This window comes from Chlorocebus sabaeus, chromosome 1 (genome assembly GCF_047675955.1).
Source record: "Chlorocebus sabaeus isolate Y175 chromosome 1, mChlSab1.0.hap1, whole genome shotgun sequence".
NCBI classification, from domain to species: domain Eukaryota; kingdom Metazoa; phylum Chordata; class Mammalia; order Primates; family Cercopithecidae; genus Chlorocebus; species Chlorocebus sabaeus.
In genome coordinates this window covers 90,665,195-90,678,690 of record NC_132904.1, presented here as the reverse complement: position 1 = coordinate 90,678,690, position 13,496 = coordinate 90,665,195, and the positions used below count along the sequence as shown (strand labels likewise).

The following is a 13,496-nucleotide window of genomic DNA, read 5'->3' as shown; positions in this document are numbered from 1 at the left end:
TGCTGTGCACAAGACTTCAACTGATGCCTTGCTCTCTAGCACCCAGCCCTCCAGGCCCCATCCTCTCACCTTCTTCCCAGACCCTAAATGCCACCATCAGGCTAGTATTTACTTAGTGCTGTTTTCAACCAGTCTGTCCTCTGCTCAAACAATAACTTCACAGTTCTGAAACCATCAGCCTACACTCTTCTGTTCCAGGCTGACCCAGGCCCATATTCACTCTCAGACTCCAGGAACTCTGACTTATCTTCCTGCCTTGGCTAGGACGGTCACTGTGTCTCTCTTTCCAGGAACATATAACATTCTCTGCCATCTCAAAACCTTCACAAAGGTCTTACTCCTGCTTATCCAAATCCCACCCACCTTCTGACAAAGTTTTCCCAAAGTCCAGTCGCACTGGGTCCTCTCTCTTCTCCCTGCCACAGAACTGTATTTAACCTTCCTGAACTACCTTCCTGTTGGTTCATAAACACTCTCTCCTGTGTGGAAAGTCAGAACAGCTGATGAGGAAGATAAGCCACATAGCCACACGATCCTGCCCAAATCACCAGACTTTCCCATCTCACACAACAGTTATGAAGCTCAAATGAGAATTTACAGGAAGGGGACTTGTTCATCTCACATTCGTAAGACCGTCCAAGTGGAGGATCCCTCTAATGCCTGCCAAGTGCAGATATTTCCCATCATGCACAACCCTAGAGAGCTAAGATCTCAGCAAACACCAATTATATGTAAGATAGTGAAAGAACACACTTCTCATGGAGCACCGGTCTTCACATTCTCCATGTAGCCACTCAGGAACTTCTCCGGTGCAAAATTTTAAGCGGCTGCTTAAAAGCGGCTGACAGGGGTGAAAAACGGGGACACAGCTATTCTTGTTAAATCTGGTGGCAAGGTGCCAATTCTAAGGGTGGAACATAAACTGTAAGCCACAATCCGATCAGTGGGGGCATAAGGAAAAAAACTGAGGAGTAGGGATGCGAGCAGAGTAGACCAGGGTACCAAAGAAACAAACACCTGGGCAAAGAACGCTTTGGACCATAAAACCGGGACCACTGCCCTTCCTGACGCTCACTACCATCACAGCTGGGCGTGCCCAGGCTCGGGCCTGTGAGCCGTAAAATCGCAGCTCACCGGGCCAGACCGGGGCAGCCACTCCCCTCCGTCCTGGGCGAGGCTTACCAATCGAGATCTCCTGCGCGAAGGCCAGCGAGATGAGCAGCAGCGGCAGCCCCACGGCAATGCACGTAACCATCTTGTCCACGGCCAGCTCCAGTCGCAGCCCCTTGAACTTAGGCTCGGTGGGCTCCTTCAGCAAGAAATCCGAGAACACATACTCCGTGGCCAGGTGGGCGATGGCCATGGCTGCGGCGCGCCAGGCTCGGCCAGGCAGGACTTGGTACTGCCGGCGTCGGGAGAGCTGCGCGGCGCCTTCACCCTGTCACTGGCCGGGCGCGCGGCTTTCGCTTTCCCTTTGCCTGCTCCCCAGATGCTCCCGCATCCCGCCTGCCTTTGTGTCTCGGTGCCTCCAGCTCCCAGCGACCCCGCTGGGCTCTCGCGCTCGCTGCCTCCGCCGCCGGCGGGGCGGGGCGGGGCGGGGCGGGGACCCGAGCGCTCAGGTTCCTGCGGTCCCACCTCGCGCGCTCAGCCGGTGTAAGTCCCCGGGGCGCGCGCGGCACTCGGATTCGCGCCTCTCCCGCGCGCCCGCAGGCGCGGGAACCACGCGCGAAACAAAGCGCTTCCCTCTGGCCCTGCGCCTACGCGTCGCCCCGGCTGCCGAACGGGCCTCCGGGCCTGCCCTGCGCTCTCAGCCAGCCGCGCGGCGCTCTTCCGGAACCATCCGGGGAAACCGAGTACCCAGGGGCGTGGAGCTTCCGGAGACGCGGTGACGCGAGGCGGGGTGGGCGCGGCTGCATCCCGCGCCTCTCGGGCCCTCTCTCCGACAAAGGGATTTTCCCACTGAGCTGCACCTTTGAAAATTCTCCCGTCCCTCCCGCCCGCGTTCTCCTCAGGTCCCGGCACCCGGGAATTTTAAAATCATTTCTGCAAGCTACTCTTTCTGTGGACGGGATGGCCCCCTTTACGCCCCACCCCCAACATTTCCAACACAGTGAAATGGGTTAGAAGGAGCTGTAAAAACTTCAAAGAACAGTCAGTGCCGTAAAAGGCCAATCGAGCGGTGTAGATAGACGGTCCCTTGCAGCGGGAGCGCTGGACCCTTCCAGGAGCTCCGCGTGAGATGGTGGCGTGGAAACGCTGGTGAGTGTGGAGTATGACCCGTCTGAGGCCTGAGTAGCGCTGCTGCTCGCGTTTCTCTTTCCTCTGCCATCCCAATCAGAGCCTTGTTCTGGGAGCCAGCAGAGGGGCGGCCTGCAGGTAGGTGGGTGTTGAGGCTGCAGAGAGCTGCTTCTGAACAGCTCACAGGAAGTGGATGATAGAAAGACAGAAGGAAATACTCTAAGTGTCCACGGAAATTAAGGCTGTTGAGGTAGAAATAATTTGATTTATCGGAAGCTAAATGTGAGGATCCACCCAAGAAGACTTACCAGCAAAGTTGGGCATGTTTCAAAATGTGTTACACGTTGGAAGAGTTTAGAAGAAAGTTTAGGCAAAGGGAGGAGGACCCCTCATGTCAGAGTTGGGTTTTTTTTCATCAGAGGGTGCGGTACACAGGTTATAGTCACTGGCTTCAGATGACAACATACAGCCTAAAATGTTTTGTGCACAAGAAAATCAAAGTTTATATGATTCAGAAACAAGTCAAGTGTTCTTTTCAATGTCAGTTTTTACATATTAATCAGTACATCAACAGTTCGAGCAACTGACAAAAAGATTTCAAGGACTCACAGATTTTTTACTCAGGGACAGGATCTAAGCCATGAATCATAAGACCTTTCTCAGATGGCTTAGTTTGGAAGCCCTGTCAAATGTGGCATGTAGGTTATCACCAGCAACATCTGAAGCAGGCAGGACCTGCAAGCACGAGGGCACCTTGGGGCAGGGCTTGGCTCTCTTCTCTGTGGGTCCACAGATACAAGCCTCAACTCCCACATGTACCTCTCCACCCCAGCCTGGCCGCTGAACACGCATCCAAGAGATGGCTCATAGGGCTTCAAACTCAATGACCAGGACTTCAGTCTTCATCTTCCCCTTAAATCTGAACTCCATCTTCCCCATCTTACTAAATGTACTACCAGCCACCCATGCACCCTAGTTGGAATCCTGGGGTCCATCTTCAACACTCCATCTCTCACAGCTGCCATAACCAAGTGTCAAATTCTCTTACTTCTCTCTCCTAAATATAGCAAATCTGACACCCCTCCATCTGCACTCCCAATACCCAATTCAACTCACCATTCAACTCATATCCTAACCACATATAGGAAATATGTGCGACAGGGTCCCCATCCATTCTCCTCTACAGCTGCCAGGATGAGCTTTTCAAAGCTCTAGTTGGATCATCTTTTCTACTTAAAGTGTACATTGTTTTTAGCATAAAATACAAATTTCTTAGCATGGCCTCTGCCTACCTCACCACCAGCTTCACTGCTTTCCTTTCGGTTCTTCAAGTTAGCTAAGCCCCTGGCCTCCTCCAGGCTTTCCCACCCGAAACACTCCCCACAGTGGCCTATTTGCCTGGCCCACCTTTATTCACCCTCCTGGCCTCAGCTCGATGTCACTTACCTGGGAAAGCCTTCCCTAAGTAGACAGACTAGATTAGGTCCCTTTGTGAAATTCTCCCATATTACTAGCAACACTAATTACTAGCTGTGAGTCTTGGGGAGTTATTTGACTCTCCTGTGTCTCAGTTTTCTCATCTGTAAAAAGGTTGTACCTCTTAGGACTGTGGTAAGGACCAAATGAGTTAACACGTGGGTAGTGCCTAGTGCCAGTGCCTGGCAACTTGTGAATCTAGGTAAATATCATCTGTCATTGTTGCTCTCTATTTTTCCTTCTTAAAAAATAGTCACAATTACAACTCAACAAATATTTATTCATTTATTTGGTATTTGCCATGCCTTTATATGATCGACTTCTTGAGGGTAGGTCCATGCCAGTGTGTACCACTTTTATCCTCAACACTTAGCACAAATGCCTCGCACAGAGTTGATGTTTTAATTCATAGTATTAAATAAATGTCTGAAGGCATCTGAACACTTTTTAAAGCTGTTTAAATTCACACTCACTTATCCATACATTCCAGGCATATATTAGAGGCTGGTGATGGGCCAGTTCTACGCTGAGTGGATGGGGAAGCAGAAATGAAATGAATACATTCCATTTCCTCAAAGACCTATGGCTTAGAGAAATAAGGCATGTACACAATTAACTATAATGCAAGGTAGAAAGAGTGATTATTGTGAAAAGTGGGGTATACCAAGGGAGGTGCAGAGAATAAGTAGGGCCTGGGAGAATGTGTCAGTTGGGACATTCAGAGCTGGGACAGGGGCTTTCTGGGAGTGAGGAAATCATGAGTGCCATTTCCCTTCTCTCCTTGCCAAAATCTACTCATCCCATAGGCTCAAATGGCCCCTTTTTAAGAAGCCTTCCAGGATCCTCTAGTTGTAATGAATCCTTCCCTCCCTTGTTACTCTCTTCCTCTGGCTTAGCAGTTAGTTCATTCTGCCTTCTGTGATGGGATGGTGGATTGCATATCTCTTTTTTCATTACATATCAATTTCCTCTGAGGATCTGGGCTGAATCTCAGCAGTTGCATAAATTGCCCTCAGTTTTGACAATTTTTTACTTTCAGTATGATGCCATTCTACTTTCAATGAATTTAAAATAGAAGCCAGATGGAGAACTTGTTGGGAAATAGGATGTGGAGCCACCGGACACTGGTGTAGGGCCAAGTCAAATATGAAAATTTGGGTCAGAGGAGGTAGTTTGGATTTTTTTCAATAGGCATTAGGGGGTTTCTGGAGGGGAGGAATATAAAGGATGTTGTGCTTTAAGATGATTAATCTGCCAGCCATGTGTACAATGGACTGGAAAGCAGAGAGTGGAGATGGAGAGGCTGGGTAAGAGGCTGTCAAAGTTTTGCAAAGGAGAAGTAACAAGGGCCCAAACTGGTGCTGTGGTCTGGAGGATAGAAATGAGTAGCACAGAAGGGTGTGGTAGCTAAGGGAGCCATTTTTCCTACTGTAAAAATCAAATCAGACAATCTGACATGTGCCAACATTCTTTGGGGGTAATGAGAAGGTAAGACCCTGAGTTCAACTCCTGGGTTTGTCACTTACTTGATATGTGACTACGGCTGTGTCCCTGGAAACCTGTAAGCCTCAATTTCCCTATTCTCCAAATAGGGATAATGCTTCCTACCTCTTGAGTTGTTCTAAGGATTAAATGTGATAATATATGTAACAGTACCTGCCATATTGGTAGCATTTAGCATTTGATAGCTGTTATTACCAACCACAGGACTTTAACATGTCAAATGAGAGTGTAGATAACTGTTTTTTTAAAATGTAGACTTAATCACTTGAGGCCAGAAGTTCAAGACAAGCGTGGGCAACATAGAAAGACTGCATCTCTACAAAAAGTTTTATTTAAAAAATAGCCAGGTGTGGTGGTGTGTGCCTGTAGTCCTAGCTAATCTGGAGGATAAGGCAGGAAGATTGCTTGAACCTAGGAGTTTGAGGCCACAGTGAGCTATGATTGTACCACTGTACTCCAGCTTGAGTGACAGAGCCAGACTCTATCTCTGCACACACACACTTCCCCCAGAGAGTTCCCACATACCCCATTCCTGCATCCATTCTACACTTGACTGGCAGATTAATCATCTTAAAGCACAAGACCTCTATTATTATTATCTTACATTAGCATAGTATATTTCTTACAAGAAATGAGATATCGATACATTAATTAAAGTCCATAGTTTATTCAGATTTCCTTAGTTCCCCCTAATATCCTTTGTTCCAGAAGCCCATCTAGAATATTATAGTAGGGTTCTTTCATCAGCATGTCTTCTTAGCTCTTCCTGGCTGTTTCTCATGCTTTGTTTTTGATGAAATCACTTTTTTATAATTAGAACATACACTTAGGGATTAAATCACGCATCCTCCTCCCATGTCCACCCTGCCTCTCCCCTTGTCCCAGTATCATTTGTTAGAAGGAAGCCAAGGTGGAGGCCAGGTGCGGTGACTCATGCCTATAATTCCAAAACTTTGAGAGGCCGAGGCCAGTGGATGACTTGAGGCCACGAGTTCGAGACCAGCCTGGCCAACATGACCGGCCTGGCTGACCATGTCTCTACTAAAAATACAAAAGCTAGCCAGGCGTTAGCCAGGCGTGGTGGCACATGCCTGTAATCCCAGCTACTCAGGAGGCTGAGGCAAGAGAATCGCTTGAAACCAGGAGGTGGAGATGTCAGTGAGCCAAGATTGCTCCATTACACTCCAGCCTGGGCAACAGAGCAAAACTCTGTCTTAACCAAACAAACAAAAAGGAAGCCACGGTAGGTTGTGAACCTCATAGCCAGTCTCTCAGAACTCTGTTTTACTTGTTGGAGACCCTTGACATTTGAATATGAGAGCTTTTGCAACCAAAATAGTCTAAGTCAAAATAGTGAAGTTCAGTAGACTGCCTAATCTCTATATATTCATTCATTCATTCATTCATTCATTCAATAAATATTTACTAATAAACTATTGTATATATGTACTATGATCTCTGCTGGGGATGCGACAGTGAGCTAAACAGGTCAGGGGTCCTTGCTTCCACAGAGCTACATTCCAGCCAAAGAGGCAGACAAAACTTAAGCCAACAGACATAAAATGATTATGTTCTGTAATAAGTGCTGCAAAGGAAAACAGTGAAGATAGTAAATAACAGGGGGAAGGACCCACTTTAGAGAGGGAAGTCAGGGGAACCCACATGTGAACTAGAAGAGCTAGGAGAGTATGATATTGAATACTGAGTGTCAACTTGATTGGATTGAGGGATACAAAGTATTAATCTTGGGTGTGTCTATGTGAGTGTTGCCAAAAGAGATTAACATTTGAGTCAGTGGACCCAGGAAGGCAGATCCACCCATAATCAATTGGCCACAATTTAATCAGCTGCCAGCAAATATAAAGCAGACAGAAAAATGTGAAAGGGAGAGACGGGCCTAGCCTCTCAGCCTACATCTTTCTCCCATGCTGGATACTCCCTGCCCTCAAACGTCGAATTCCAAGTTCTTCAGATTTGGGACTTGGACTGGCTCTCCTTTTTCCTCAGCTTGCAGACAGTCTATTGTGAGACCCTATGATCATGTAAGTTAATACTTAATGAACTTATATATGTACATACACACATATATGAGTTTATATATCATTATATGTATTATATTTTATATCTGTTTTATATACATTTATATATATTACATATCATTATATATATGATATATATCCAGCTTGGGTGACAGAGCCAGATTCTATTTCTACACGCACACACACACACACCCCAGAGAGTTCCCATATACCCCATTCCTGCATCCATTCTACACATGACTGGCAGATTAATCATCTAAAAGCACAAGACCCGTATTATTATCCTCTTACACATATATATATTCTGTCCCTCTAATAGAACCCTGACTAATACAGAGAGGGAATGAGGAAGCTAGAGAGAAAGAGCATTCCAGGCATAGAAAGCAGCATGTGCAAAGGCCCTGAGGCAAGAAAGAACTAGCAGGATATAGGAGCAGATGAAAGCTTGAGCAGAGTTGAAGAAGTTGGAGGAGTGGGCATGGGCCAAGTCAAGCTGGGTCTTAAAGACCAAAGTAAAGAGTTTGGATGTTATTAAAAGTGCAATGGGAAGACAGTAAAGGGTAGCCACCAGAGAAGGGATGAAATTTGGAAAAACACGAGGCAATGTGTGGACAGTGGTTGAAAGGAGCAGTAGTGATGATGGACAGGCTGGTTTGGGGACCACTGCAATGACCCTACTCAAGCAAGATTTGTGTGAATCTGCAGCCCAAGGTCAGGGTTAGAGAAACGCATTTTGAATTTATTCACAGAAAAATGGTTTTCCAATCATAAGGATGGATAAAATAAACTATGGAGTAGCTGGTGATACATTACCACAAACTTGGTGGCACACATTTCTTCTCTTACAGTTCTGGACCCTCTGAAGTCCAAAATCAGTTTCAAGATATCTACAAGGCCAACCTCCCTCTGGAGGCTCTACAGGAAAATCCATTCCCTTACCTTTCCCAGCTTCTGGAGCTGCATTCTTTGCATTCCCTGGCCCATGGCCCCTTCCTCCATCTCCAAAGCCAGCAGCATAGCATCTTGCCTCAGTTGTCACATTGCCTTCTTCTTCTGTAGTCAAATCTCCCACTGCCTCTCTTTCATAAGGACACTTGTAATTACATATAGGGCCAATATGGATAATCCAGTATAAATTTCCTATCTTCAGGGTCCTTAAAGCAATCATACTTGCAAAGTGTCTTTTACCACATAAGGTGACATTCACAGATTCAGGAATTAGGACATGACATCTTCGGGGCATTATTCAGCCTACCACAGAGGGAAAAAAGAGAAAAAAGAACCCAGTGTCAAGTTCTGAGGCATGCTAACATTTAGGTCAGACAGAGGAGAAGGAACTAGCAAAAGAGATTGAGAAGGAATAGTCATTGAAGAAGAAGGAAGCCTGGCAGAGAGTCATGTTGCAGAGCCAAGGGACTAGAGACTCTGAGTGTTCAGAAGGAAGGAGCTGTTTCTTGTTGCTGAGAGGTTGAGTAAGATAAACATGGAGAAGAAGCCACTGGAAATGGCATCATGGTTGGTGATCTCTACTCCAGCAGATTGGGGTGTGGGGGCTGGGCACGCTGGATTAAAAGTCATCAGAATGCGCTGAGGAATTCATGGGGTGAGGTGGTACAGGCACCACGTGTGAATACCTCCATGTTCTGCTATCAAAGGAAGAGAGAAACTGAGTCAGAGGGGGTTATAGAGTTAAAGAAGACAGCTCATTGTTTTCTGTTTTTAGTGGCGGACATTGCTGATGATTTCATAGAAAGATGCAGGAGGAAAAATGGATACCCAAGGTAGTGAAGTCCTTGAGAAAGCAAGAAGCAGTGAGGCCCAAAGTCAAATGAAGAGACTGCCCTGCTAGGAGCAGGGACACTTGTATTTTAACAGGAGGGAAAGGTGTGTGTAAGTGAAGGCCGAGGTGATTTTCTCAAGAGTGAGGCTGAGAACAAGGAGTGTAGTTATGTTTGAGGAAACAATGTTTGAGAAGTCATATTATTTGTGGAGATACATTATTTTGTTTGTTTTCCTCTAACAAGTATCATTGGCATAGTCATAGCTCCTAAATATCTAAAAATTAATTCCCCTTTAACCACCTCCCCTACTTCAGTGATAGATAATTTTAAGTGAAAATAACCATGCAAATAGCCACGTTATAGGAAACTTTATTAAAACGAGAAATGATGCAATCAAACTACTTTGTGGTTTTGTTTTCATTAAAAAAATAAACTGAAAAGAAAAAAAACACAACAACTTGTCTTACTAAGGTGGGTAATAAATAAGGCATTTACTATAATTATTATGAAATTATGCAGCCTACACATGTATGAAAACTGTAGAACATGTACTATGAAATCACATTGTCCATGGTTAGCAGACTGAAATTCAAAATCTTTTGTGTATGCTGTTTGATATGACATTCAAGCAAACTATGAACAGAACTATTAGCATTTGTATCCTTTTATGTTAAGACTATAGCTTCTATCCAATTACCCATTTCCCCTCATCAAGATGAAGATGAGACAGTATGAAAGGCCCCTCCACCAGAATATTTCTTAACTCCTTGTCATTCACTTTGACATTCAAATGACCCACTGCTAAGGCAGGCATACCAGTATCACTCATCTAGCATTGGCATTGGCATCTCAGGGCATCTCACCCAGAGCTAAAAGCAATTTCTCAGTCTTGTAATAAACAATGTTGCTTTTATCAGTCTTACACCTAATGTCTAAGCATAGGACAGTGTAGATTGCTCATAATGGGTTGAGTTTTGTTGTTCAATAATGTTTTTTGCATTCAAACCTTGGAAATTATTTATTAATTTTCAAAGCTGGTTTAATGGTTTAAGAGAATCTGCCACCAAGATTATCTTTTTCTCACCTTTCCTTTTCCTTTTTTTCTCCTTCCATAAAGGGGTATATCTTTAAAAGGCACAGAAGGTAGGATCTTCAGAGGTCCCTTCTCCTATCCAGTCACCTACATTGATAAATTCCTCCTGGTGTTTCTCATACAATGAGAATGTTATTATTTCATAGAAGATGAAGACTTGTAAAGATTCCCTCTAACTGATTGAAAAAATCAAACTCCAAATTCGTGCCCGGACTTGCCTCCTGCAAAGCTTCCCTCCCTTATAGAGAACTTGCTCTAAACTCTCAGGGAGTCCCTGCTTCATAAAGGGAGAGCCTAACATGTTGTTTTACAACTTTCAGCCCTCCCACAGTCTGAAGTAGAAATACAATTTCTCTACTTGATTTTTGAAAGTACAAACATTGCCATAAAAACATATTGTAAAAACATGTAGATATTCAAGTATTTCTACAGGTTTGAATAAAAACAGCAGCAATTAAAAAAAAAAAGCTTTTAACTTTGCTTTTTATAACAAGCAGTGCATAGGCTATTTATATCAAAGAGGAAAAGGCCAGGAGAGCTGGTTAAAGCCTCCAAAAAATTTATTTGGTCTAATTCTCAGCAGACACTGACTTAGACATTTCCAAGAACTCCTGAGAAAGATCTTTTCCATAGAACAACAAAGGGATGCATGTTACGCAACAATGTTGAAAAAGTTAAATGTCTGAGGCACTCCAACTTTTTCTAGAAGCTGTTCATCTAGAAACTTTGGTGGTTAGCTAAGAAAGCACTGTTTAATCTAGGAATTATAAAAGATGGAATATAAAGATATCTTTCTGAGGGTCTCCCATTCAGTGAATCCATCCAGAGAACAGACTAAGAGTTGACATTCTCAGCCATGCCCATTCTCCTTTTTCTGTGTTTTATACCTGAGGATTATTCACAGCCCGTTTAAAAATAAATAAATAAAAGCAAATTGCTTTGGATGATGTTTCGGAGGATCAGAAGGCTGATCCAGGATACAGTGTCAACCTTCCTTGGTGAGTGATGCCTTGGTCCAGTTTCCCTGTTGGCTGCCATCTGGCCAGCTGTGGGACATCGCCCTTTCCTGTTGAGGGAGACCAGATGGTTCACAGAGCATCCGTGGGGAGAGCACAGGACTGGACTTGCTGGTAATCTGTCTGCTTAATTGCAGAGCGGAGTCTAAGGGAGAGAATCACCGTGGTGATTAGAAGGAGGAGTCCAATAATGAAAAGGATGACCAAGGCTGCCTTAGCTCCTGTTGGACCCAGATTCTTGCCAAAGAAATAGAGCTGCTCCTTGCCAGGTTGTTCTGTGAAAAAGATAAAGTTGTTAGGCCCCTGCCATTCTTGAGGAGTGAAATGTTGACTCATTTACATGGGGAGAGGGTATCATTACCGTTAGATGGCACTGTGGCTGGGTGAGATGCCCCTCCAGGAGATGTGGTGGAGTAAGGAATCCTGTTGTCTGCACAAAGAGAACAAGTTGATTGTTTTATTAACAACAGAAGGGGATTCTTTTCATGACATGAGTCATTTCATTTCACCGGCGAGGACTTATTCCGTCAGCATCTGCCAATCATTTATGGATTCTTACTGTGCTATTTCATTCCCATGTACATGCTTTCCTGCCCCGTCTGTCTTTCCCACTTCTGCTCACCCACTGAGTCTATCTGGAGCATCATGGTCTCTGTGAAACTTTGGCTCATATCCTCCAACTGTTACCCATTCCCGCCTACTGCTGCCAGTAAGCCCTGTACTCTGCATTCTGCTACGGCACATAGCATACTTGATTATAGTTACATATTTACATATATGTCTCTCTTACTTGACTCTGAGCTTGTTGAGGACTATATCTGGGTTTTTATCATGCCTCCTGTTTTAAGGGTCTACAGGAAGCTTGGTGCCATCATCTGGCATCACTGACAGATAACAGTACCTATGTTACGAAGGACCGTGTAGGTTGTCTCCATGCCAGCATGGATGTGGTCAGACACATGACAGTGTAGCAGCCATGTCCCTGGGTGATCTGCAAACAGTTCAATGGTTTGGAATGTCCCAGGAAAGAGATCATACACATCTTCTCGGTAAGATTTATCTATCTGCAAAAACGTTTTAAAAAACAACAGCTAGTAGCCTTCTTTGCTCAGAACAGCAAGAAGAGAAAGAAGAGCAAAAACAAATAAAACCCACAGTAAGCAAAAGGAAGGACATAAGAAAGAGTGGGAATCAAGAATAGAAGTACAATAAAGTCAAAGAAATCTAAAACTGATTCTTTGAACAGATCGATAAAATCAATAAACTCTGTAGTAGCCAGCTTCCATGATGGCCTACAATGATCCCCACCTCCTGGTATTCATAACCTTTGTAGTTTCTACCTACATTGTATAAGGGTTGGTATGTGTAATCAATAGCATGTGGAAGAAGTGCTGGCATTCCAATTCCAACATTAGGTTATCATTACTTCTGTCTTAGATATTCTCTCGCCCTCTTCTCTTGGATAACTCACTGGAGGAAGCCAGTTTTCATGTCTTATCCACATGATCAGGAGTTGAAGCCTCTAGTCAACAACCATATCAGTAAGTTTGGAAGTAGATCCTCCAGCTCCAATCAAACCTTTGAAGACTGCAGCTCCAGTCAACATCTTGATTGCCTCCTCATGAAAGATTCTGAATCAACCAACTAGCTAAACTGCTCCCAGATTCCTGATGCAAGAATTACTCAAAGTTTAGAGTAATTTGTTATGCAGCAATAGATAACTAATACAAATCTCTGGACAGACTAACCAAGGGAAAAGGGAAAAAGACACATTAGAAATACCAAGAATGAAAGTGAGGACATCCCATTAATATCTTACATACATTAAAAAGGAAATACTGGACAAACACCTCTTATCCATAAATTCTACAACTTAGATGGTATGAACAAATTCCTTAAAAGACATAAACTCCTGAAGATTACTCAAGAATAAATTGATAACCTGAATAGCACTATATTTATTAAAGAAACAATTGCTTCAAAATATTCCAACAAATTAAACTCCAGATGGTTTTATTGGCAAATTCTACCAAACATTTAAAATAGAAATAATACCAATTGTAAAAAAAACTGTTCTAGAAAATAGAAGAGGAAAGAACATTTCCAACTCATTTTATGAGGCCAGTATTACTGTGATACCAAAACTAAACAAATGCTTTGCAAGGGAAAAAAGCTACAATCAATACTCCTCATGAACATAGATACCATCATTCATAACAAAATACTAGCAAATCAGTTCCACAAAAAGGAATAATACATCATGACCAAGGTTTATCCTGGGAATGAAAAAGTGTTTTAAAACTCCAAAATCAATAAATGTAATTCAGCAATGGATTAAAGAAAAAGCATC

At 43.9% G+C, this 13,496-nt stretch overlaps 2 protein-coding genes across 2 annotated transcripts in view; both read right to left on the bottom strand.

Annotated features, from left to right (window-relative positions):
- The window catches only part of PANX1 (pannexin 1), a 63,278-nt gene extending 61,409 nt beyond the window's left edge, over positions 1-1,869 (bottom strand). The window contains exon 1 of the mRNA XM_008020554.3: positions 1,183-1,869. Within this exon, the coding sequence (XP_008018745.3) occupies positions 1,183-1,363 (181 nt within the window). The 5' untranslated portion in view covers positions 1,364-1,869. The remainder of the gene's footprint in view (positions 1-1,182) is intronic.
- A 5,536-nt stretch (positions 1,870-7,405) lies between these two features.
- Positions 7,406-13,496, bottom strand: part of HEPHL1 (hephaestin like 1) — a 78,555-nt gene continuing 72,464 nt past the window's right edge. Inside the window, exons 18-20 of the mRNA XM_008020555.3 lie at positions 12,048-12,210; positions 11,508-11,576; positions 7,406-11,421 (exon numbers count right to left, since the gene is read on the bottom strand). Coding sequence (XP_008018746.3) covers positions 11,219-11,421; positions 11,508-11,576; positions 12,048-12,210 — 435 coding nt within the window. The 3' untranslated portion in view covers positions 7,406-11,218. The remainder of the gene's footprint in view (positions 11,422-11,507; positions 11,577-12,047; positions 12,211-13,496) is intronic.